We start from the raw sequence: 25,896 nt of genomic DNA, 5'->3' as shown, positions 1-25,896 counted from the left end.
TGGCCAGGCTCACGCACGGGCCACAGAGTTGCAGCACAGAGCTCTGGAGCCCCGCCCCTCCCTGAGGAGCCGCCCTGAGCAAGGCCCGCAGCTCCTCTAGGCCTCCAGGTGCTCGTCTGTAAAACGGACATGACGCCACTGACTAACTGGAGTTTCCCCGAGAAAAAGTGTTACATGAGATACTGTGTGGATGGCACTTCGCAAGGTGTCCTACTTTGCCGTGCAAGGCCAGAAAATGATGGCCATTATTTTTAGCTTTGATAGATGCTGAAAACAAGCCTGAGAGAGAGGACCTTTAGAGTGAGTAATGTACAGAGCGGACTCTACTGCGTGCTGAGAAGATCATGGGGGAAACAGAAGGTATCCATCCTGCCCTGAGGAAGATAAGGCCATAAACAGGACGGGACTCGCAAACAACAGGAAACAGCACGGCAGGAGGAAGCGGCAGCGTGTGAACTGTGCTGGGCACTCACTCACATTCCCGCCGCTAATCTTCAGGAACCCTGGAGGGCCAGGCCAAGTGCACGAGCCAGACAACATAGGCAGGCGTTCAGAGGAGACACGGCACCACAAGCAGGGTGGTCTTGGAAGGCTGCTTGGAGGAAGTGGTGAGGGCTGACAGCCAGAGGCTTGAGGGCTAAATCGAGGGGATCAGAGACTCTTCTAGGTAAGGGGGGTTCGGGGGAGCAGTGAAATAGGCACCAAGGCCAAGGCTGGTTTTTAACAGGCCTCTCCTCAGGCCACAACGAGCTGGATCAGCACGCTATTTTCTGTCTTTGCAGACTAGTAGGTTAACCTGAAAATTCTGAGGGACGTATCTCCTAGGTCAAGAGCAACAATGCTTAACCGATGCCCCTCTGGGCATTTATAGCCCCTCCCTTACCTGACACCCACTTGCTCAAAAAGCAGGCATATTATACAGAAACTACTTCCCTGGTGGCTCAGATGGTAAAGAGTTCACCTGCAATGTGGGAGACCTGGGTTCAATCCCTGGGTTGGGAAGATCCCCTGGAGGAGGAAATGGCAACCCACTCCAGTATTCTTGCCTGGAGAATCCCATGGATGGAGGAGCCTGGCAGGCTACGGTCCATGGGGTCGCAAAGAGTCAGACACGACTGAGCGACAGCACAGCACAGCATGTCATACAGAAATAGGCTAAGAGCAGTCACACAACGCTGCCTCTCCAAGGCCTGAGAAAACGGAAGATGAAGCACACAGCACTCTACTTACTCCACTCACTCTGTGAGATGAGGAGAATCTCAAAGGATTTATAAGGAAGCACATTATGGTGATCTTTCCCCCTTTCCATAAGTGTATGTTCTCAAGCTTTCCGCAGAGGTCTGCACTGGGTCTTTAAAGCACCTGCTCATAGCCCCATCACACCGTCTAAGCAGGGCAGCCCCCTGGCCAGGTCCTGGGAGCCTCTCAGCTCAGGTCTGAGTATCCAAGCGTGGAAAGCAGGGGGACGTGAGCAGGCTGGTTACCCTACAACCGTCCCAGCAGTTAAGGACGGGTGCTCTCAGAACCCCAGACTTCCACCCGTGCTCTGCCCACCCGCCTCAGCAGGTGCCCTCTCATCTCTCTGGGGGCTCCCCGGAAGGGCTCTACCCCAGACCTCAGGGAACTGGCACTACGTGCGCTGACTCCCTCGTCGGACCCCGGCTCTGCACAGTGGAGGCTTTCACAGTAAGACAGAGGTGGCCTTTCGGCAGCTGCCAAGGGGACCCTCCCTGCCTCTGTAATGACAGCAGGGCCACACCCCTCCCTAGAAATCATCCATGGCTCCTCAGTGCCACCAAGAGAAGGGTCCAAACCATGCGGCAACACTGGAAGCCTCGTCAATCAGGCCTGACACCGTCTGCCTGGCCTCTCCCTGCTCTCCCGGCTGATCTTACCCCCACCCCTCCACAACCATCCTTTGCTCAGAGTGCCCTCCAAGCCTCCTTCTTCTCTCCGATAGGAGCCAAATCCCACCCCCCTGAGCGCCAGGTTCCTCCAGCCCCTGGGGTGCCCCTCCTCATCGCCGCCATCCCCCAGGACAGCAGCTGCAGAGTCAGGTCCCATCCGCGAAGCGGAAAGAGTAGCACGCTCACAGTGGTGTTGTAAGAACTAAAACAGCACAAGATACACAGCATACCTACTGTGGTCTCTGGCACACGGTAAGCCAGCACCCATCTCTAAAACAGCAAAACTGTTAACCACTATTACTGCTGCTGGAGATGATCCCTCCTGTCCTGTTTCCTTACTTCATTTATCTCTCCAATCTGCTGCCAACACTTGCCATCTTATCTGATTTAGGTCCCTGTCTCAGCTCCCTTACTAGGCTGAACATCCTAGCAAGTGTTTAGCGTGGTGCATACAGAGAGGTGACAGAACCACCAAATGCATGAATGATTCTAAATAATCAACCTTATAGTCTGTCCACAAGAAAACTCACATTTACTGTTTGAAGAAAGATTAAGAAGCGATTAAAGGAGCAGAACTTTTCATCAAAAGCAACAGTTCTCAAAGTGTGGTCTCCAGACCCACAGTGTCAGCATCCTCAGACCTTAATAGCCCACCCCAAGCGACCCCACCACCAGCTTCGAGCAGCTCTCTGGGGATTCTGAGGACTCTGACTCGCGGGGTCTGCAGAGCAAGAAGCAACACGGCAGCACAGAATGAAGCCCAGATCAGGACGCGATTTTCCGCCAGACTCTGGCCTTGACCTGGCAGAAGTCTTTTAACCTCTGGGAGCTCCAGTTTCTTAGAATCGATACAGGGATGATCATCACACTCAGGATTCAGGGAGATCCCATGTGCAGTTCACACCAAGTAGGTGCTTAAAAACTCTAAGTTCCTTCCCATTCTCATCCTGTCTATCTCACAGGGTTGGGAAGACTAAATAAAACCCCGAAGCCGCCCCCTCACAGTGGGTAACTAACTCCTCTCGAAACAAACACCTCGGCTCATCAAGCTCACAGCCATCTCGGGAGACGGGGAGGCTCCCGCAGCAGTCAAGACCCCATACCACCCAGGCCCCAGACACTGACCCTGCAGCGAGCAGGAGGGAGCTGGTCCTCCAACACTCAGGTCAGGATTAACTAACTCCTCACTGATCTCATCTAAATGAATCCAAACTTTACTCCTGGAAAATGATTATCTGAAAATGTTTTCCAGCCCACACAGGAGAGCTGTGGACCTGCCAAGCGCCCTGGATCTGGCTTGTGGTTCCCGGACACAACAGCCGTTAACACAGGACCCTCTGAAACCCGATTCAAAAGAGAGCATCAGGTGGCACAAGGAAGCATTCAGTCTTCCTGGGTGCTTCTCGGCCACTTACACCACAGTGCCTCCAGGCTCGAAGCTGTGGCCTCTACTCGAGAACCACCTCCCAGGACAACAGGCAGCACAGAGACCGGAAAGCCCTGGAAACCACGTCAGATGTCAGCTGGGGCATGACTGCCAGTTCTCCATGTGTCTGACCCAACAGTGCCAGGAAGCATGTGGTAGGCCAGGCCCCAGGCAGGCTAAAGGCCAATCCACCGACCCCCAGACAGTGAGCCCAAGGTTCTGCGGCTCACGACACCTGGGCAGGTGCCTTACTTCTACAGAAGGCCCCTCAGAGCAGCTTTTTAACATCTATATCCTGGGGCCTGGCACCCAGCACCCTCTCAACATGCCTGCTGAATTAGATGGATGGGGTGAGTTAGGTACAAGCCCCAGCAGCTGTTGAGGGAGGAAAACGAGGTCCAGAGAGACTGAGAGTTGAGGTCAGTAAAGAATGTGGCCTCAACGTCACCCACCCAGGACAGGGCTCTATCCCAGGCCCAAACCCAACTTGTCCCTGTCCCCCGCAGCCACCTCTGCTCCACTTGGACAGGGGACCACAGAGGGGTCCATGCCGCCGCTCGCCTCCTCCACCTGTCCCCGGCACAGGGGCCTCTTCTCTGTGAGTGAGGTTCCTTCCCCTTCCTCACCAACGGCCCAGGCCCAGCACCTCTCAGTGTACTGGCCTCCTGACAGCTCTCCTGTCCCCACAAGGCGACTCGGCACTGGCTACGGTGGCCTTCCGTTGGTCACCACTGTCCCCCGAGTCTCTGTTCCCTCTGGTGACCCCATCAACCCTTTGAGCGCTGGGAGAGCTTTGCAGGCTGTCCTTCCGCCCCACTAAGCCTCAGTTTCCTCATCCTAAAGTGAGAAGGATAATAACACCATGCAGAACAGCTCCAGGAGAAAGTCATGGTGGTCAAATTGCTTCGTGTGAGGTAAACCTGCTGCTCCTACTAGCCAGCTTTGTTGCTGGGGTTTCACTCTTTCGTCTCCCTCCCTTCTACCAACCCCTGGCACATATACTTCTCAAGAACACTAACAGCACTAAATGTCGTGAGGGTCACTTTTATACTTCATCCCAAAAGCACAGAACACACGTTGGAACCTATTCTGGCCTCTAATCACTTATCTGAACTGAGCTATGAAATTCCCAAGGCCTCACCTGCTGGCTCAGTGGCTGGTGACAAAGGGGCCCCATTCTCTTCATGGTTAAGTGTCCTAAGGGATGGTGGACTTGGGGCCTGGTCACAGATGGGCCTGCGGTCCCCCATCTCCTCTCCAAAGTGGAGATGAGTCAATCTCCCCACCCCCGACCAGAGCAAACTGAAAAGCTCAGGAGGACTGCACCACTTTCCAGGGCCCCACAGCTGAAATGGGCAAAGCAACATTCACCCCAGGTCCTCCTGGGTGAAGCATCATGCTCTTTTCATTACCCACCCGTACGTCCCTTATGTCTGTATATTTTAAAATCTCCTTTAACTTATACCCCTCATCAGCTACCTTGGTGTTTCAAAGGTAGTAACAGAGCCTCCTATTATAAAGGAGACAGAAAAGGAAAAAAAAAAATCCCCCCAAGTTTACTGGCTCCCTCCCATAACTGCCTGGAATTCAATACCAGAAATGAGTTTCTGGAATACAGACGCTGTGAAAGAGCACCTGAGGAAGAAGAAATTGGGGTAGGAACCTCCAGAAAGGCGGGAAAAGACCCTCTAGGGTCCAGTGTCCATCACCCCTTATCAGAGACCCTATACCAGTGAGCAATGGAAGGCTCCCAGGTGCCAGTCAGCCAACGGGAGAGGCCTCAATAATTTCACAGGCCCACTAAAGGCTGAAAAGTAAGCTGGAAATTTACAAAGCAGGAAATAGGCAAATCACTCCAGCCTAATCTAGCCAGGCCCATAAGGACGCCAAAGGTCCCTGCTCATAGAAGGCGTTTTACCAGTCCTTCCACCAACCGGAGGAACCCAGTTTTAAAAGAAACCAATCCACATTCTTGACAGATCACGCCTGGCGTGAGCTCCCGCCTTGGGTGAAAAGGCACGTTGCTCGTCAGTCAGGAAATTCCACTGGGCGGGCCTCTGGTGGTCCTTCACCTCCACCTCGGGCTTCCTCACCGGGATGCTGGTCATCCTGGTGCCCAGGGCCCCAAGGGTTTGCACTGCCGAGTACTCCCCTCTCCACCTGCCCCCAGAAGGCCGGCGTCTGCAGACTTGAGGACTGGGAAGCGACAGCCACCAGGCAGGCAGTGGCCCCAGGGACTGAGGACCACCTCTGACAGACGGAACTTCAGACCTGACAGGGCAGCGACTCGCACAAGGTCACGGGGAGAGTCGGCGGCAAGGCTCCCAGGCCCGGGATCCGGTCTTCAGCCGGCACGGCCGCCCCCACCCCCGCCAGCCTTCCCAGGGGCGCGCCGGCCTCCCGCTCCCCGCCGCTGAGAGTGGCTTAGCCCGGCTGGCCCGGGGCAGGGAGCCCGCTGGGACGGCGGCGGCCGGGCTGGGGCGCGGGGTTGGGCCCCTCCGCGCACGAACGCGCGGAGCACCGCCCAGGCCTCGGGACGCCGCGGTGGGGGCCTTACCGAGGCACTGCCCCACCGGCGTGCTGAACGGGTTCCCCAGGAGGAACTCCATCTTGGGCGGACGGCTCGGCAGCGGCCCGCGCGCGTCAGCCGCCGGGTCTTCGCGTCCACTGCCGCGCTCCCGGCCTGACTGACACTTGCCCGGGCCCAACCCTCCGGGAACGCCGGTGCCCGCCGCTGGCCCCACCCCACCTGTCCCTACTGGGCGAGAACTGTCTTGCCCTCTTCCGATTGGTAACCACACCACCCTACGCGAAGTCCCGCCCACCCCGCGGCGTCCGATTGGACTGGGTGGCTAGCTAAGTCACAGGAATTTCCGTCACCTCCCCTGGCCCGCCTCCCGACGAGAGTCTGTGTATTTTGATTCATTTATGTACTGGTCAATCGAGTAAATCCTTAATGTTACTGGACAAGAATCAAATCATTCACTCAAAAAGCTGGCACGGGAGGGCGGGGCTAGTAAGTTCCACGCCCATAGAGAGTGCGGATTGGACAAACATTTGTTTTCTCTAAGGCTGGTTGGTGCTGGGTGACATTCCCCGCCCAGAAATATGATCACGTGGCAGTCAACTTTCACCCAGGATGTCTACTCCCTGACTTCCCCCTAGCAACGGAGTGCGGCGCTTGGTTCTCCTAGCAACCCAGCTCAGCTACCAGGAGCAGGTGGCGGACTGTACCAGAGACGCTGAGAGCCCGGAGCCGAGAGGCTGCTGAAGGACTTGACGTTTTCACGGAGGAGCCTGCTGGCCTCCCCACGCCAGTCAGGGCCTTCAGGCCTCGTGGGGAGAGAAGCTCGGGAAGCGTTTCCTATGGGCGCAGGCCCCAACGAGACCTTTAAGGTCGCACCCCAGGCCTCCGGGCCAGAGAGAGGTACCCGGCCCACTGATCCCTCTTCAGGAGGACATCACTCACCTCTTCCTTAGAGCTACCCTTCCTCTTAGTGAAGGGTTTTGGCTTGGAACGTGGATGCCCCGTCAGCAGCTCCCTTCCCGGGCCTCAGTTTCCCCGTCTGGACAGTCAGGGCAATAGGGCTCCCTTCTCTGCTGGCTCCCAGACCAGACCTGTAATTTGATCATGAACGTTACTCCAGAGCGCGGTGAGCACTCAGAAGAGGGTGGGTTTTCTCTTATCAATTCACGGCCAATAGGGGCTCCATTTTCCAGGTCCTGTTGATGCCAAGTCCTTGTTTCGCTGGACGATTCAGGATCTGGTTCTCTGTGAGGAGGTGTAAGGCTCTTGGCTGTTCTCCCCACCCACAACAACACTACTGTCAGGCAAGTCAACAGCAGCCCCGGCTGGGTGGGGAGGTACTGATAAACCCCCCAGGGGAGGATTGTCCTGGTTTTGGGCCAAACCTGGAACAGTTATGAGAAATAGTGTGAACTGTGACCATGACCCACAGCATGGGGGTGCGGTTGAGTCTGATTAAGAGCCTGAGCTCTGCATGCCTGACCTCCTGCCTCTGCATGCACGGGATGTGTCTGTCAGCGTGGGTGTCACTTGACCTCCTTAACCAGCTTCCATTTTCTTACCTGAAAACTGCAGAGTCAGTCCCTCACATAAACTATGTTTCTAGAGGTCTCTCAAACCCACTTCTTACCTGCAACCCAGTCACCTCTCGACGCTTGACATTCTCAGTGCAACAAGCCAGAATGAGCTTCTTCAAATTAAACTCTGACCATGTCACTGTCCTCATCATGCCTCGGAGCTTCCTAGGGATCCTGGGATGGTCACACAAGAGGCCTTGCCACTCTGGACATCCTGGTGGAACCTGCCTCCTCTTCTCCCAGCTCAGGACCCTCACCCCAAACACCCCTCCTCCTTCTCTCCTGCCCATCCTCCAGATCTCAGCCCAGGTCCCCACAAGTATGTTGTCACAGTTCCCTACACCCACAGACTTGTCACCGTTTATAATTAAGATTTGTTTGATCATCTGAGTTGGGTCTGAAACAGAGGTAAGGAGGTCTACAAATCACAATACTCCTAAACCCACTAACCGAGTCTTATCCACGCATGTAGTGGCTATTCGTTGCACATTTGTGGAGTAAATAAATGATCTTAAATAAATGTTGGAGGGAGGAGTTACCCGTCTTTTACAGATGGGAGGTCGAAGGCTTGGAAAGCAAAGTCAGTTGCCCAAGGGTGCGAATCCAGCTGTGGTGTGTGTAAGAAACACAGCTGTTCCACACTGCGTGATGATTGTTGGGCCTGACTGGAAGCAGGCTCGACCTGGCTCAGGGACCAGGCCTTTGTGTGACAGGAGTGATGAGAAGTCAGCCAAAGTTTTGAAATCAGAGTGCAAATCATTTCCCAAAGCACAGCACTTGTCTGTAAAGGAAAAAAAGGAAAAAATAAAGCACAAACACTTTCAAGTAGCATCTGCCAAATACAGCACATTAAAATTTCCCCAGAGACAAGCTGGTGTCAAGTTATGGGAAATTTTAGAAAAATTGTCTCCAAAGAATGAGGAGATAGAGAGAGGTAGAGGACTAAAAATGTCTTTCAGGGGTTGAGTCAATCAGTTGAAGGAGATGAGATAGTGTGGAGGGACCCGGGAAGAGGGGAGACTCAGAGGAGAAGTGGGTGCAGGAAGAGGGAGGCTGTGCCTGCTCTGGGGCCACTGGGACCAGGCTCGTGGACACTCCAGAAACAGAAGATGCACAACTGCATAAGCTGCATGGCCGCCAGGCAGGGGTTCTCTGAGACCAGGTTTAGGATTGCCAGGCCCGCCCTGCTTTGCCCAACACCAGGAGTCTCCCCAGCAATGCTCACTGGAATAAAAAGCCAAGTGCGGGGCTGCATCATCAGGGACCAGCAGGGCAGGGAGGCCTGGCGTGGGCACTCAAGGGCCAAGGTGGGCGATGAAGCCAGCAGGCAGGTGAGAAAGGGGTGGAGAGTAGGGGGAAGACTGAATGTCCAGAGCATTCCGAGGCAGAATCAGGGCACTTCCAGTAGCACGTACCTTCCCACAGGGTCCAGCCCTTCTGGGTGTGCTAGGATGGCTGGTAATGATGGACTGCGGTCAAGTTGCCCAGGACCATGGCTTTGTCCAACCAAGAACAGCAGTGCAGGTTCGTCCGTGACCCACCCCACTGTGCCTCAGCCAAATCCCTTTGGACCAGTAGCAACAGATACCTCGTTAGTTTAGGGAAATGAGGATTTAACTTGCAAAGTCAGTGCCCTGTCCAGGGGCCTGGGGTCAGAGGTCCAGGGGCCTGGGATTGGGGCAGGAGGGGCCTGGAAGCCAGCGAGGGGGAGGCAGCCTCTGTCTGTCCTTTTGTCTTTTTTCCTGGATCAACTTCCCATCTCGCTTCTGTCTGTCCGTCTTCTGCAGGCCCTGTTACTCTCTCACTCACCATGTCCCTGACCAGCCCTTAGCCCCCACTGCCTTCCTAACTCAAGTAGCCAGCGCTGACGGGTGCTTTGTCTTGCGGCCGCAGTTCACATCTCTCTGGGGAGGGTCACAAGCTTGAGTCCGTGTGCACCAGTGGCTACACCCTGGGCACCTGTGGTTGGGGGTGCTTACAGACATGGCCACCTTCAGGGGGTGAGGCTCTCAGGGAAAGGGGGGCCGGGCCTGGCAGGCCTGGCTGGGGCCACCAAGGACTGTGATCAGTGGTTGGTGCCGAGAAACCTGACAATGGTGGGCACAGAAAGCCAGAGGCCCGAGATGGTGACAGCTTTGCAGGCAGCTGAGCTCCAGAGGCTAAAGGGACCCGTATGGATATCGGGGCCGGGGTAGGGGTCACAGCCTGGTTGTGGAGCCAAGAGGTGCACCATTGTTGGTGGGCACCAGGCCAGTGGGGGTCTGGGGAGGCCCAGGTGCAGCAGCCAAGGGTGGGAGGTGCCTGCCTTCAGAGTGTCATGGCTGCCACACTACCCCACGACGCAGTGAAAGGATACTGGCCAGGCCCCGCCCCCAAAGGGAGGCAGGAGAGGCAGCCTCAGCGAGGGTGTTGGTGTTTTCCAGGAAGGATGAACCGGCTGTACGACATGGAGCCCAGAGTGATGGACGATGAGATGCTCAAGTTGGCTGTGGGGGAGCAGGGCCCACGGGAGGAGGCCGGGCAGCTGGCCAAGCAGGAGGGCATTCTCTTCAAGGACGTCCTGTCCCTGCGGTTGGACTTCCAGAGTGCGTGTCCCGGGTGGGCGCGGGCAGCCTCCAGTTCCACGCACAGTCCACAATCTATGGTCCTTGGTCACATTCAGGCCATCTGGGTTGAAAGGCACAAGACCAGCATGCGTAGTTTTTAGACTTGATACTGAGTTAGGGTGGCACTCTTGGTGGCTGTAACAGAGGCTCTGCCTGCCTCAGGAGCAAGGGGGCAGTTGGCCGCATAACAGGGCTGGTCTTCAGAGGACTCAGGATCAGTAATGTGAGGAGCCCACCTCTGTGTGGGCAGTTCTTCCCCTCATAGTATATGGACATTTGGGGCCCATTTCTCTGCCCATTGTGGGCCCCCATCTTTGGGCAGACACACAGCATACAATTCCAGGTAGAGACATGCAGGGTCCTTGTGGCCAGAGCACTCCCCGAAATGCTCAACTGGCCGTCCCTGTATCCTTGATTCCCTTTGTCACCCCAGGGGGCCCTGCTGTGCCCTCTGACCGAGCCCAGGCATTTCAAGGGGGAGCCATGGGAGTCCCTGCCCTGGAAGGCCCGCCTGCCTCCGCCTTGCTGTGTGGCCCCGGCACCAGCACTAACAGGGACTCTGAGTTCCGCAGAGCTGGGCCCATGCCTCCAGGGTCCCCAGCACCCCAGGGAAGGCAACGGGGCTTCTGGGGCCCCTCCCACAGTCAGCATCCGTCATCCAGCCCCCATGACCCTGGTACTAAACCCTAACCCCCATCTGGGCGCGCCCTCCATTGTTTCAGACATCCTCCGCATCGACAACCTCTGGCAGTTCGAGAGCCTGCGGAAGCTGCAGCTAGACAACAACATCATTGAGAAGATCGAGGGCCTGGAGAACCTCACGCACCTAGTCTGGCTGGGTGAGGCCCCGCACGGCCCTGCTTCCCTGCTGGCCCGGTGCTGGCTCCCTCCAGCAGGTGCTCCAACTGCTGGAAGCAAGAAAGCCTCTGTCCAGCGATGGTCACCCAGGGATGCAGCCACGACAGGGAGGAGCTGGGCCCTGGGATACAGGGGTGTGGGGTGAGGAGAGGGTGTTTGATGGTTCAGTGCAACCACAGCCCCCCAGAACCCAGAGCCGCCCCCCACCTACACCCACAGGCCCCTGCCTGCAACCACGGCCCCCTGCCTGCACCGATGGCCCTCACCTGTACCAACAGCCCCCCGTACCCACAGCACCCCCCAACATGCATAGGCCCTGCTGGTGGTCAGTCAGCTGTCCCAGTGCTGAGGATAAGCTTGAGCCAGCTAGTCCTGCTGCCCACATCTTGTCCCAACTCTACACTCAGGGATGCCCTATTGGTAGCCTGACACTGGCAGGAGTACTTACACCACAGCAATCTACAGGTGCTACAAATCCGAACTGCCCCCCTACCCCTTTGTTAAACATCTACCAGCTTGTCTGCAAACAGAGCCTGGCAGGTAAGGAAGTGGGGGAACCCAGTCAGGCCCTGCTCTGCCGAGCTGCTAACGAATTCTGGATACGTAAGCTCAGCTCCCGCACCTCACTTTCCTTACATGTTGTTGACCTTGGGCACCTGGCACCCTTGAATCTCGGCTCCCTCATCCCTAAGGCATGCCGATGACACCTCTGCTGTGAGGGTGAAACAAGGAAAGGCATGGGGCGGTCCTGGCGTAGGGAAAGTGTCCCATGACAGCGTCCCCTGAGGGGCCAGGGAGGCTAAACGACTTCCAGAGCCCCTTAAACATGAGGGCTTTAGCTGAAATTTCATGAAAAGTTCCCACTTTGGGCCTTGGGGCCATTCGTGTTCCGGGACAGTGTTGAAGCCCCCACCCCCCACAAACCCAAACCCCGCGGTGGGAAAAAGTAGTTTGATTCCCAAAGACGAGAAACCTAGGGTAGAGGGGGTCCTCAGGTCAGCTGGGGTTGGGCCTGGAGTGTGGGGTGGCCCGGCCTCAAGGGTGTCCACCTCCCTGAGATGTGCTGACCCACCCCCAGTGAGTTTCCATCCCAGATCGCGGGCCGCACAAATGGGAGCCTTTGCCTGCCTTTGCGACCAGGAAGGAGACAGTAGAGCCGAGGTGGGGGGTCAGCTCCCAGACAGTCCCCCTAAGCCAGGCCCGTCTTCCAGACCTGTCTTTCAACAACATCGAGGCCATCGAGGGGCTGGACACGCTGGTCAACCTGGAGGACCTAAGCCTGTTCAACAACCGCATCAGCAAGATCGACTCACTGGACGCGCTGGTCAAGCTGCAGGTGTTGTCACTGGGCAACAACCATATCGGGAACATGATGAACGTGAGTGTGGGTGCCGGCAGGGGTTGGGAGGTGCTCCCCACTGCCCCGCACCCCATCCTAGAAAAGCCAGAAATCCAGATTCAAGGACATTCAGGTACCAGCTTAGCCCGTGGGTGCCTGCATGTGGGTGCAGCTGTGCCCCACCCGCACCACTTACTCAGCAGACATTGCTGACGGGGGCCTTCTTGCCTGTGGGGCATCTGGCCTGTGCCCAGTGGGGACAGAGACCAACAGCAGCCCCACCTCGTTGGCAGGGCCGGCAGAGGGTACAGAGCAGTGCCCCAGGCAGAGTGGTAAGAGCAACGGGCAGGGTGGGGGAGGCTCTGGGCCAGGGACTCGGCATCCAGGGCTCAGTGCCTGTCTGTTCCTGAGGACAGACAGCAGTCTACCCCACAGGCTGTCGTGAGGGTCAAGTCTGTCCATGTAGGGCAGCTGCGGCAGGACAGGGCACAGAGGGGCTATGGAGGAAATGGTGCTTATTCAGGAATTTTCAATTAAGGGTAAACCCCAAATAGCCCCAAATCGTGCTTGTGGGAACCTTTCTGAGTGTTTAGAGCTGCTGCTGCCTGGGTAGGTCCAGCACCTGGGAGCCTGTATGTAAGTGAACTGTCATCCTCAGACACTGGCCCTGACCCTGAGCAGGTCCAGGCCTGGGCAGGGAGGGGACACCAACTCAGGCCGTGCCCCACCCTGCTGTGGACGCCCCCCTCCCTCCCTGGCCTGGGCTGTTCTCTTGTCCCTGTTTCCCCAGGGTGTGCTGGGTGCCAGGCACACAGCCCCCCCACCCCCTGAAGACAGAAGCAGGTGCAGCTGGTCCCCAGAAAGACAGGCAGGGGGCGCTGGCTTCACGGCCGACAAGCCCAGAGCATCTCTGGTTTCAGTCCTTACCTGCCCTGAGTTTCTGACATCTGATTATAGACTTTCCTGTTATGCATTTATTAGGCTTGTTTTCGTGTTGTTCATTGCATTAAAAGCAAGTGTCTGACTCAGCAGAACTCAGGGCACGCACAGCAGAGCCCCTCGCTCCTGACCTCAGCCCCTGTGTCCCCTGCAAGAGGCCACAATTGCTCCTAAATTGCACATGTCTTTCTGGGCATCTTACTGTCTAAACGTTTCACACAATTGTCACACCTGTCCAGCTATTCTCCAGAGCCTGCCTTGGGTCGTCCCCGCCCCCCGCCCCCCACCCCCAAGTCATCGGTGCCCTCCACACACCACAGGCCATTCCATTGTCTAGATCCTGCAGGACAGAGTTCTCCAGCCCCCATGGGTGGACGCTGAGGTGTTCTCCGACCTCATGCCGTCACAGGCTGTGGGGATGTCTTTGAACCTGGATGAGCCCCTGTAGGAGATGAATTCCTCCAAGTGGAGTTACTGGGTCCGAGGGCATTTTCTCACTGTGATGGGTCTTGCTGCGTGGCCATCTACAGAAGTGGAACCACTTACAGACCCAGCAGCGATGATAAGAAGTCCTGTCCCTCTAACCACCCAAGTACACTTTGCTCCCAGACCTTTCTTGCTTTGATGATTCCCAAAGATGAAAACTGGAATCCCACCGGGAGAGCTCTTAAAATGAAATCAGGTCCTGACCCCTCACCCCACCCCACATACCCTGAAAACTCCAACAGCTCCCATTTCCCTAAGACAGCTTTCAAACTCCTGACTGCCGCCCACCAGGTCTCAGGTGAATCAGCACTGGCCTTGTTCTCAGTCTCATCTCAGACCTCCCAGCCCCTCCCTGCTTCCTGGACCGGCCACGCTCTTTCCCACAGCTCGGCCTTCGCTTGTGCTGGTCTTGCTCCTGGGAGTACACTTGCCACTGCTCTTCCCACTGCTTCCTCAGAGTTCCAAGGCTCAAATCCTAACAGAACCCCACCCCCATCATCGTCCCTAAGGCTCCCTCCCTACCTCCCCGCCTCGAGTTCTTCGAGCACTTATGACCAACAGCAATGACTCTGACTTTTAAAAAACATTTATTTTTTGGCTGTTCTGGGTCTTTACTGCTTTCCTCGGGCTTCTTCCAGCTATGGAGATGGAGGAGGGGGGCGCGCTCTCCAGATGCGGCATGCTGGCTTCTTATTGCCGTGGCTTCTCTTATTGCAGAGCACAGGCTCTAGGCGCATGGGCCCACTGGCTGTGGTGAATGGGGGTTCAGCTGCCCGGCAGGATCTTCCGGGGCCAGGGATGGAACCTGTGTCCCCTGCATTGGCCGGCGGATTCTTATCTGCAGTGCCACTAGGGAAGTCCCCCTACTGACTTTTGAAACATTCCTGTCCCCTGCCCTGAGAGTGTCAACTCCTGCTCTGAGGACTCTGTTCCCACTGTGTCCCCAAGGCTGGCAGGTGCTCAGTCATGTTTATTGAACGAATAAACAACTGACAAGGGAATCCCTTCAGGAAGGAAGAGGAGCAGGTTTCTTTCACACAGGGCAGGAGATGCTGTCAGATGAGGGGCCAGTGGTCTTGCTGAATGTCCCCCGTTACTAACAACAGGAAAATTAAATGGTTGTTAGCGGTGGCCCCACCAGCTGCCACCCAGTAGGTCCAGGTTCTGCTGAATTTCAGGGCGCAGGGCCTTTCAGAGCACTTGCCGGGTGGAAAGGGCATCTGTGCTGAGAGCGGAGGACGGTGGGACAGCGGGTGCTTGGGGAGCGGGTGCCAGCCCTCTTCTTGGCACTCCTCGCGGTGTTGGGTCCTCTCAACACCTGCGTGTGACACCCCTGTGGCCCCTTCACAGATGAGGAGACTGGGCCCCCAGTGAGTGTGGGACCCCATCCACTGGCCCTGGCAAAGACCGGGCTCCTCCTCCTCGTGACTTCCCGGTGTGGGCAGAGGGCAGAGGAAGGACACAGGCCCACTCTCCCCTCAGATCATCTACCTGCGGCGGTTCAAGGCCCTGCGCACGCTCAGCCTGTCCGGGAACCCGGTGGCTGAGAACGAGGACTACAAGATGTTCATCTGCGCCTACCTCCCCGACCTCGTGTACCTGGACTTCCGGCGCCTCGACGACCACATGGTAGCATCTCCCTTGGATGTCGGCTCCATGGGTCAGAGTCCAGGCCCCGGGCATCTGGGGAGGGCCACGTCCACGGGAGGAGAGGAAAGCAGCCCCTCCTGGAGGCTCCTGACCCTAACGGCCCCCGTCATTGTGGTGCACGCTTTCAGCCAGGCCTTGTCCTGGGCCTCCTCCCGCCTCCTCGCTGCCGTCCTGCTGTCGGCTTCTCTGTGAACAAGTCTGGGAGACTCAATGAGAGTCAGCCCTCAGTGGGCGCAGCAGCTCGGGGCAGTCAGGACTCACTCCCACGACAGGTGACCCCAGGAGTGACACTGACAGGTCATGGTAGCACCCCAAAGTGCCAAACTCGCTGTCCCCAGAGAGACGCCCCCAGGACCCCACGGCCGAGGTGGCCAGCGGAGAGCTGGGCCCAGCTGGTCTGCAGCAGAGCCAGGGTCTCGGGCCTGCGCGAGCCTCACCCTAGGAGGAAGGCCCCCCGTCCACTACCTGGCCAGGCCACCCCCACCTCTGTCCTACACCCCTGCTGGGAGCTTCTTACCCTTTGCCTGTGACCAGTTTGTGGATGCTTTGCCCCCAGGGAAAAATAACCCCGCCCAACGGGAGGCCTCTGGCAGCAAGATGGGATGAAAGCAGGGTGTGAGGAGGTGGGGGACTTGGCACCCCCCCATGAGAAGCTGCTGCCTTTCCTGGGAGAAAGGAGCCTGTGTCTGGGGTGGGGGAGAGGCCCTGAGGTGACGTGGGGGCACCGGGAGAGCTGGTCCCAGGGTCTCTGTGCTGACCCTGCCGGCCTGGCTGCCATGCCACCTTCCAAGTGTGGAGCCCTCCGCTCGCAGGAACCTTTCTGGGGGTGTCCACAGAGGCCAGTGGGGATCCACAAAGATTCAGGGGGTCCACAGAGACCCAGGGGATCCACAGAGACTGGGGGTCCACAGATACAAGGGAGGTCAGATAGTTGCCCCTCCTTCCCCAACCATGCCCTTCTCTTGTCCAGGAACAGGACAGGACTGTGAAATTTTGAATTTCAAGACTCTCAAGTCTTATTTTTTGCATTTAGGCAATACTTTGAAGGGCAGCAGGGGCTCAAATGCTGAGAATAAGCCGAGAGCGTTGTGCCCAGGCCTGTGGCTCGCACCCCCCACTGCAGCTTTCCCCTTGTGCACCCCTAAAAGAGGGCAAGAGCCCAGCCGGGGAGGGTGGGGGAGCCAGCAGATCTGCAAGGGAGCCTTCACCCCAGGGACGGCCCACGCCCTTGCTCAGCCTGCTCGTGGGGCTCCCACACTGATTTACCGGAGGCTCAGAATACTTGGGAAGCATGGGGGAGGGAAGACAAGCCACTCCTGTCCAGGCCCCACCCATGGGGGGGAGGCCAGCGGCTCCGAGGGACCCCTGGTCCCAGGCTAACGATGCCCCTTCCTGCTCCTCCGACAGAAAGAGCTGGCGGAGATGAAGCACCAGTACAGCATCGACGAGCTGAAGCACCGGGAGAACCTGATGCAGGCGCAGCTAGAAGACGAGCAGGCCCGGCGGGAGGAGCTGGAGGAGCACAAGGTGCACGGCTGCCCGCTGGGGACCCGCTGCCCCGCCCTCCCCTCTTCATCCGCGCCGCCCCACCCCACCTCACCCCTGTCCCACCTCACCCCCTGCCCCTCCCTCCCCACCCGCCCCGTCCCACCTCACCCCGCGCTGGTCGCCGCCCGGGTTCCTGAAGGTCGGCAGGGCTCAGGCCCCAAAAACCTGTCATTTGGTTGAAAACAGCCAGTGCCCAGGGTCTCTGGGCCGCTGGAGCCTCAGCCAGGACAGTCATGCTGACCCGTGTCCCTGCCCCAGGCTCTGTCCCACGGCCCCCAGGCCCCTCTCTAGCCCGAGGGCTGGGGACGCTGTGCCGAGCCATTTCTTTAGAGCAGTCCCTGGTCCTCAGGCCCACTGGTCAGTTCCCCGGGAATGCTCATTCCTCCCAGGGTGCCACCGCTTAGCAAGATCGAGCTGAGGGCATCCTTCAGTTTTCTGCTTCTGTAGCTCTGGCCTCACCCAGCCCTTCGCCTGCCCATCCCTGCCTGCCTTCCCAAGAGCCGGGCACCCACGGCACCGGTGCCCAGCACAGGGTCCTGCCCCAGTGAGCCCGCTGTGTCTTCGACCACAGGCAGCCTTCGTGGAGCAGCTGAATGGCACCTTCCTGTTCGACAGCATGTACGCTGAGGACATGGAGGGCAGCAAGCTATCCAACCTGCCCGGCGTGGGCGAGCTCCTGGAGACATATCCTTCCGGGTCACGGCCGCCCCACAGGGCCTGGGCGTGGGAGTCCAGGGGGAGTCCCTTTCCCCTTTGGGCCCCAGGGCGGTGTACCCAAGGCGGCGAGGACCAGGTCAGAACACATGGGGTGTCTGGTCAGCAGGGCCCAGGCTGCTGGGGATGGAGCCTAGCTGTTCATGGGTTCCTGCTGTGTGCTTCGTACCCAGTGTTTACAACTGTGTCACCACACGGGGTGGGTGCTGTCTCAGACCCCGGCTTGCAGTTGGGGAGGCCAAGCTTGCAGAAGGAGACATGTTGCATGGTTAGGGGCTGCGGGCTGGGCTTGATCCCTTCCCCCAGAGGATGTGACTGATGGGCACTTGTCACCATAGCCACCCACACAGGATGTTCCCTGAATTCTCAGGCTGAGGGTGGAGATGCCAGATCACTATCTTATACTCCATCCCAACTGAGGCAGAGCCTCCCAGGCAGCCTGCTCCCCAGGCAGTCACCCCCAGGCAGCCCGCCCCCCCCAGGCAGTCACCCCCAGGCAGTCCACCCCAGGCAGCCCACCCTAAGCAGCCCACCCCCCAGGCAGTCCACCCCAGACAGCCCACCTCCCAGGCAGCCCACCCAAAGCAGCCCACCCCCCAGGCAGTCCACCCCCAGGCAGCCCACCCCCCAGGCAGCCCACCCCCCAGGCAGTCCACCCTCCGCGGCAGCTGCAGCCTTCCTTAACGGCTTCCTTCACCTACAAGGACAAGTTTGTCATCATCTGTCTGAACATCTTCGAGTACGGCCTGAAGCAGCAGGAGAAGCGGAAGGCAGAGCTAGAAACCTTCATGGAGTGTGTGCAGGAGGCCATCCAGGAAAACCAGGAGCAGGGCAAGCTCAAGATTGCCAAGTTCGAGGAGAAGCACTTGCTGGTGGGTCCCGCCCCCTCCCTGCCTCCTGCTGCAGGTGCCCACCTGCCAGAGGCCCAGCCCCTCCCCTCTGACAATCCAAGCCCCTTGGTCATTGTCCCTGTTCACCAGTTCACCAGCTCAGGCTTCTACCTGCCCCACCCACTGTGGCTCCTCCACTGTCCCAGGCTCACAGTGGGGTCTCCACGACCTTTTGCCTCTGTGGTGTCATTACCCCGGTGGTCACAACAAAGAGGATGACCACTGCGCATGAGTGCCAGCCAGGCCCCCTCCTCTCCTAGGGGTCAGCGCTGCTCCGGGCACCTCTCCTGGGGCTACAGTAGGGTGGGCCACAGACTGGGAGAGGGGCTGCACTGTGAGCAGGGCTGTGTGTACCCAGCAGAGCAGTTTCAGTTAACTTTGCTTTTGCAGACAGGATTACTGACCTGCTCCAAAGCTATGGACTTTCCTTTCCTCCAAAAACCACTGGCACAGCAAGCCTGTGAGTGCCCACAGTGTCCAGGTTAAAGGGGCGAGAAGCTGGTTGAGGACTTAGTTTAAAGTGGAGGAAACCCCCCCCCCCGCCCCCGGTGACATGGGTCAGGCTGACAGGGCTCCCAGGCTTCCCACCAACGAGAGCCACCTTCAGCCAGAGCTTCAGACCTCAGGGCAGGAGCTCGCTTGTTCACATATGTGTTGCGTTTGGCCTGAAGAGGGTTTTAAACTGTTTTGCTCATTCTGTGCGTTCCATTCTGTGGAACGGGAGGATTCCACAGAAGTGTGGTTGCCGACATCCCTGGCAGCGGCTGCCCCTGGGCTGGCCGAGTCTCCCAGTCCCCGTCCCCATCACGTTGGGTCCCTGTAGCCACTGGGCTTGGGATGTCTGGATGTCCTCCAGCCAGTGCTCCTGGAGCCCCGGGCAGACTGGTTGACCTAGCTCCCAGGTCTAAGACATGTCTTCAGGGAGGGCTGACACCCCCACCATGGAGATGCTCAAATGTCGCCTCAGACCAGGCAGCTGACCCAAGCCTTCTCTTCCTGGGCTCTTATAATATGCCCTCACCCATTTGGTTTTTGATCTTTTTATCTCTGTCTCTTTTTTTGTTTAAAGATTACTTTGTAGCAACTCTTTATAGATTGAGAAATTAGCCCCATGTCAGTGAATGAGTTGCAAATATTTTCCTGTTTCCTATTTGTCTTGCCATTATGTCTATGGCACTTCTGACATTCAGAATTTTTTAAAAATTAATGTAGTAGAAATTATCAATCTTTTCTTCCAGTCACACCTAGAAAGGATTTCTCCACTCTGAGATTATTTATTAAAGGCCTCCCCATTTCTTTCTTTTTTTTTTTTTGCCTCAAAAAGTGACATTTAGTCAAAGAGACAAAGAAAAAAAAAGAAAAAAATGACAAGATGTCCATCCCTTGGCTCCCTTCCCTCCCCACTCCTGCTGCTCCTCAGCCCCCTCCAAGGTTTCATCCCTGGCTGGTGCTAGGTAGCACAACAGCCCCCCTCAGATGAGGTCAGCAACACCCATTTCTTTCTTGAGGTACTTTTATGACTTTATTTTTTACATGTTAATCTTCCCTCTGTGGGGATTTGCTTTCATGTCAGGCTTGAGCTAGGGAAGAAACCTGACCTTCCTCCAGAAGGGGCAGCCATGACCACGAGCACCCTTCACCCCAGTCTTGCTGGGTCTCTCCACTGACATTGCATCCAGCAGCCAAACCCCCAGGCTCTTCATTAGTGAATGGCTGGTACTGGGTGCGGCTCCGACTACCCATGCTCTCCAGCCCACTAGCACCTCTCTTCACAGATGGACCTGCGTCTGCTTACTGCTGGCAGCTACGTGCTCATGGGGCACTGTGGGGGTCCACCTTGTCTTATAACCCTCTTCACCCTGATCAGAGCCCCACTGAGCCAAGACCTCAGAGATGCCACCCCATCCCCTGGCTTTATGATGCTCAGGCTCTCTGCCCCTGCACCCAAGGAGATGGGAGTCACTCGAAGTCACACAGTGACCCAGCCTGGTCCTGATTCAGGTCCGGGTGACTCTGAAGCCATTGTCCCCTCCACGCCCGATAACTCCCCGGTTGGTGGAGCCTCTGCTCTGACCACTTCGTCCTGCATGGAGGGGGCGGAACTGACACTTGAATGTGGGCCGACCCCAGAATCCAGGTTCCGACCCACAAAACCAAACCACCGCCTGTCATTTCAAGAATTACACTTCATCGTAGATTTCTGCCTAAAGCATGGTTTTGTTTGCAGAGTTTAAACGCCATCCGAGAGGAGAGTGAACTGAGTAACATCGAGACAAAGATAGTGGAGCACAGCGAGGACATCACGGCGCTGCTCAACGTGCTCATGACGCTGGAGATGCAGCTGGTGGAGCAGCTGGAGGTGAGGCGGGCCTGGGTGCAATTCCAGTGCAGGAACTGGATGAGGGGCCCGGCGTGGCTGTGAACATGAGCCACGGCTGCAGTGAAGGCATCCGCCAAGGCCACACCTCCTGGGGGCCAGAACCCTCCAGTGTGAATCGGCAGCCCACACGAGAGCTTTCTGTCCTCCAGTACTTTCCAGTCACTGAGATGCCCAGTGATCCTTACGCAGCACAAGAGTTGAGCTCGTCTCTCTGGAGTGAGCGCCCGACCCAGGAAGAGCCTGGAGCCCCGGCAGGGAGAGTCTTTGCTTAGACCCACGGAGCTGTCAAAAAACAAAGTGGACCCTCACTTTCCACCCACCCCACCCCTGATCTGGAGATCTGGGATGGAGCCAAGGCCGCCGGCACCACCACTTGTAGTTACCATATCTCAGGGCAGAGCAAGGAGCCTAACTAAGTGCGGCTGCCTGATCTGGGGCAGTCAGACTGACCTGTGCATTCAGCAGGCAGCCAGCGGCCAAGGCTGGGCCCTGAGCACAGCGATGAATGGAACAGGCTGGGCAAAGACAGTGACCCACCAGACTGGGAGAGGTTCCCGCTGGGTCTCAGAGAAGAGCTTGTTCCCCGCGGGGGCTCTGGCACCGCTAAAAACAGCCCGCTGGCATCAGGGCTCAGGCAGTAGCTCCCAACCTTCCCAAGCAGGGAGACCCCCTTTCTATCTGTTAGGTATAGTTTGGGCGAGGCAGAAAAGGAAAGATGACCTCAACAGAAGTAGGTTACCTTTATTCAGGCAGGGGGCGGTGACAGTCGGCCTAACAACCAGGCTGAGTGCTGAGAGGGGTCAGGGAGGCTTCATATTTATAGGGAGGTTTGTGGAAGCGATAAGGGAAACGTTAATCAGGCGGGATATTTTGAGTATGCTTTTGTTGAGATGACATTTGTAGTTGGGCAGGGGGTGATAACTCTTCTGGGCAAGTGTAGGGGGTAGAAGGTTTCTGGAGAGGGGGTGATAAGTCCCAGATAGATGCAACCGGCCTGGAGCATCAGGGCAGAACTAAAGTTCTGTTTTGTTTTCTCCAAAGTTAGATGATTCAGTAAGGGCCTTTGAGACTGTTGTCTTCTTTTCTAGGCCCAAAAGACTCCTTCACTATCACCCCCCAGTCCTCCAGAACTTGTGCTTGTCTTACTAAAGGCCAAAAAACTATCAAGTAGAGCCCTGCTTTTCAGTGCTGTTGTTGTTAATCGCTAAGTTGTGTCGCTCGGCTTCCGCAGTCCTCAGACTCAACCTGCACTCCCTGTGCTCTCAGCCCACCCTGCGGCCCCTGGAGTCTAGGGCAGGTCAGGGGCGTGACCACCCTACGACTCCGGGGCAGCAGCTCTCCCCATGGCACCTGGGTGAGGCTGGGTGCCTTGACGAGCACTGGATGCAGCCATGCAGGGCCACCCTCAGGGAGGCAGGTGGGAGCCTTGAAAGCAAGAGGCCTGGGGAGCAGCCGGCACTCCCAAGGGTCTCCTCTCTGCCAGGCACCTCCCAAAGCATTTTGTGTGAAGAAACCCATTCCTGCTTCACCACAACCTATGTGGAAGAAATCCATTTCACAGAAGAGGAAGCTGAGGCCCAGGGAAGTTAATGACTTTCCCTGAGTTGCAGACAGTGGTGGAGCTGGCAGGCAGCCTGGCTCCTAGCGACTCCCTCCTTTAGTTTCTGCGGAGGTGATGGAGGCAGGGGGCTTCCCTGCAGGAAACTCGGGTTTGATCTCTGGGTGGGGAAGATTCCCCTGGAGAAGGAAATGACAACCCATTCTAGTATTCTTGCCTGGAGAGTTTCATGGACAGAGGGGCCTTGTGGGCTACAGTCCATGGGGCCAGATGCCACTGGGAAGCCCCAGGGAGGGGAAGAGCTCTGTGTGTGCATACTTGCGGGGGGTGGGGGGGCAGCAGAGAGATAGCACAGGCTAAGGCCTGGAGAAGGCACCCACTGAAGCCCTGAGGCTGAGGGGTGAAAGAGAGAACAGGTTGGAGGGTGACAGCTGAGGGAAGGTGGTCACCACCCTCTGTGAGGCCAGGCAGTTGGTCTTTACCCTCGTCTTGAGTCACCATCCGGTAAACGGTAAGCAGCACTGTGGCTCTGGCGTGAAGTCAGTGGAGTTCACGTCTAAACACACATGTTCTTGATCATTTCCAGGAGACTATAAACATGTTTGAAAGGAACATCATCGACCTGGTGGGACTGTTTGTGGAGAACGTCCAGAGCCTATATCCTTTCCTTGAGGACCCTCTGGGGAGGCAGTGTGGGCCAGGGGCTCCTGCCCGCAACATGGTGCCTGCCACCAGATCCATGGGGAGGCGCCCACATTCTAAACCAAAGACACAGAGGGTAGAGCTTCTGCACTGCTACGAAAGATGAAAATAAGTGGGATCTCTTCCAGGTGGCCCCCTGTGGGTTCCCATGCCTGCTCCCTACCACTGCCACCAAAGTCCTAGACACACTGGCAGAGAGTAAAAATCCAGCGCTTTATAATCAGACTTCATGTTTTACCAGAACTGCCTATGCCCAATTTTACTTACAGGAAGATCTGTGTCTCCACCAAGGTGAGATTAAACAGGACCCTGTTTAGTGGGCATCTCCACCTTTGAAACTGGGGTTGTAAAACCTCCCATTCTCACCAAGGAAGGAAGCCCACCTTCAAGAGGTGGAGGTTTGCCAACCCTTTGGAACGTTAAAGGAGAGTTTCCTGACCGCCAAGCACAAAGGCGCCTTGTTAGAGCAGAAGTCCAGATAGCGGGTTGCTCCACAGGCTGCTGCCTGCAGCAGGAGTCCTGGCTATCTGTTCCCTCACGAGTGACCTCACCTGGAGACCACACCCCAGAATCCTCCCCCTGGACCAGTCCATGCTGCAGGTGCTGGGTCCAGGGGTAGGCGACCTCTATGCTGATGCCACTGACAAGTCACCCGTAAGCAGATCAATGTCAGGTTAGGGGCTGACAGGTGGGGCATGCCCGGCCTTTTGTCACCTGAACTCAGGGCCCTGAAGTTCACCCCTGTCCTCCTGAGCCCAGTCCTGATGTCAGAGCGATGGCGGCAGCCGAGCGGAGGCCGGGACCCTCCCTGAGGGAGAGTCCACTAAGTGAGGACCGGAGGGTGGGCCAGAGGGACCTGCTGGAGAGGTGGGGAGGACATTTCCGGCTCAGGAGGCAGCAGAGGATGGGGAGAAGTGGTTCCAAGAGGAGGCCTTCAGGATACAACAGAGTGAGAGCTCAGAGCTGCGGAGACAAAGGGCTGTGTGGGAGGGGACCAGAAGGGACCCCAGGGGGTGTGGAGGGAGCCGAAGGACTCGGAGGGCCCGTAAGGGGAGGACAAGCTGGGCCAGCCCAGGGGAGGGTGCCTCAGCCTGCTTGGCCCGGCCTTGGCTTAACTCTGGCTGCATGATGGCGCAGTGCCGGGACCTGGAGAACCACCACCACGAGAAGCTCCTGGAGATTGCCATCAACATCCTGGAGAAGATAGTCAAGGGCGAGATGGACGAGGACCTGCCTGACGACCTGCGCTCGGTGATTGCGGGGGGCGGAGCCCGATCCCGGTGGGCGGGGCTCATGGTGGGAGGTGGCGTTGTGGGGCCCGCCCTCCGGAAAGCTTGAAACCCTTTCAAGCGTTAATTTCGCACCTGCAGAAGGGCAGATAAGGTAGGTGACGGGCTAACAAGTAAAGCACTCAGAGCGGCCCCACTAAAGAGGAGCTCCTGACCACTAAGTGGTTTCAACTGACAGGTTGGTTGAACCCTTTTGGGTTTGGGACAGGCTGCCTTCCCAGAGTGGGGGTTCTGGCACTTTCTAAGATGCAGTGACTACAAGGGAGGTTAAGGTCTGAGATTCCCTCTGTCTACTGGAGAAGCACTGCAGGGGTCTGTCTGCCTGCTCCAGGGGGCCTCCAGGCAGGCCTGGGGTGAAGGTGGGGACACCGACCCACAGTATCATCCACAGTGGGGAGCGGGGTGGGAATATGAAGACAGGAGCCCAGGCCGACTGGGTTGACATGAGAGAGGCAGAGACCCATCGGTGTATGGGGTCTTCTGTCCTCAGAGCAGCTCCGAGGCCCCTGGCTGGCCTCACACTTCTCACCTGATGGCAGGTTTCAGGCAAGTTGGACTTAAGAACCTTGGTGAAGTCACAGGGCTGGTCCTGTCTTCTTTGGGGGAAGGGCACGCTCCCCAGGGGGACTGCCCTGCTGCCCAGGGACCCTTGCCCCATCACTGGCACTGCTGGGCCAACAGCAAGGAAGTGGGGACACAGAGCGGGCACCGCCTCCATCCCCAGGGACCTCAGCCCTTCTCCCCATTGGCTCAGCAGCTCTGCGCTCAGGGTGGATCCAGGCCCCTCACCCACTCTTTCCTTCCCAGCTCTTCATTGACAAAGACACGATAGTTAACGCAGTTGGGGCCTCGCATGACATCCACCTCCTGAAGATTGACAATCGCGAGGATGAGCTGGTGACCAGGGTCAACTCCTGGTGCACACACCTGCTGGACAAGGTAAGCAGGTGTGTGGGGAGGGCAGGTGGCAGGATCTCACCCTGGAGGCCAGGGGTGGAGCCACACATGGGTGGAGGTGGGGCACACTCAGGCACAGGCTCAGGATTGTCTTGCCCTCAGATTCACAAGGATGAGATCATGAGGAACCGCAAGCGTGTGAAGGAGATCAACCAGTACATCGACCACGTGCAGAGCGAGCTGGACAGCCTGGAGTACGGGGACCTCCTGGACTAGGGCTGCCCACCCCCCACAACCACCTTCATGGGTAGAGAAATAAAACACTTGTCAGCTTCCTCTATCCTCTGTCCCTGCGTCTGAGCAGCTGGTGACTGCTTAGAGTGGCTCCTAGGCTCTTGGCTGTCCCTTCTTGTCGAGGGCAGGCCCTTCCCCAGGGGCTCAGCCGGCTTTCCAAGGTGGAGGCCATGAGGACCCAAGGAAGGACCCTCTGGAGCCGAGAGCACAGCTGGTGTTACCTGTGAGGTGGGGAGGTGACAAGCACCTCCTCCAAGCACAGTCAGGGTGTGGTGACGGTGCTGGGGAGGCAGCACCCAGAGGGGACGC

General features: G+C 57.5%; 2 protein-coding genes across 5 annotated transcripts in view; one reads left to right on the top strand and one right to left on the bottom strand.

Annotated features, from left to right (window-relative positions):
* The window catches only part of TOM1L2 (target of myb1 like 2 membrane trafficking protein), a 73,099-nt gene extending 67,033 nt beyond the window's left edge, over positions 1-6,066 (bottom strand). For 2 of the 4 annotated variants that reach the window (XM_061143663.1, XM_061143664.1), the window contains exon 1: positions 5,891-6,065. In XM_061143663.1, the coding sequence (XP_060999646.1) occupies positions 5,891-5,942 (52 nt within the window). In that variant the 5' untranslated portion in view covers positions 5,943-6,065. Of the gene's footprint in view, positions 1-5,890 lie in introns of all 4 variants that reach the window. The other 2 variants (XM_061143666.1, XM_061143662.1) reach the window with 2 other exon arrangements.
* Positions 6,067-6,504: 438 nt separating this feature from the next.
* On the top strand, positions 6,505-25,585 carry DRC3 (dynein regulatory complex subunit 3). The gene is made up of 14 exons (XM_061141094.1): positions 6,505-6,760; positions 7,054-7,164; positions 9,861-10,022; positions 10,766-10,882; positions 12,113-12,279; positions 15,148-15,294; positions 16,723-16,842; positions 17,435-17,547; positions 18,275-18,449; positions 20,695-20,826; positions 22,992-23,061; positions 24,234-24,358; positions 25,204-25,335; positions 25,456-25,585. The coding sequence occupies exons 3-14, from the start codon at positions 9,866-9,868 to the stop codon at positions 25,567-25,569; spliced, it is 1,569 nt and encodes a 522-aa protein (XP_060997077.1). The 5' UTR covers positions 6,505-6,760; positions 7,054-7,164; positions 9,861-9,865; the 3' UTR covers positions 25,570-25,585.
* Positions 25,586-25,896: the final 311 nt, after the last annotated feature.

Source organism: Dama dama, chromosome 5, assembly GCF_033118175.1.
Source record: "Dama dama isolate Ldn47 chromosome 5, ASM3311817v1, whole genome shotgun sequence".
NCBI lineage: Eukaryota > Metazoa > Chordata > Mammalia > Artiodactyla > Cervidae > Dama > Dama dama.
The sequence above is the reverse complement of the archived record's forward strand: the minus strand, read 5'-3'. Positions and strand labels throughout refer to the sequence as shown.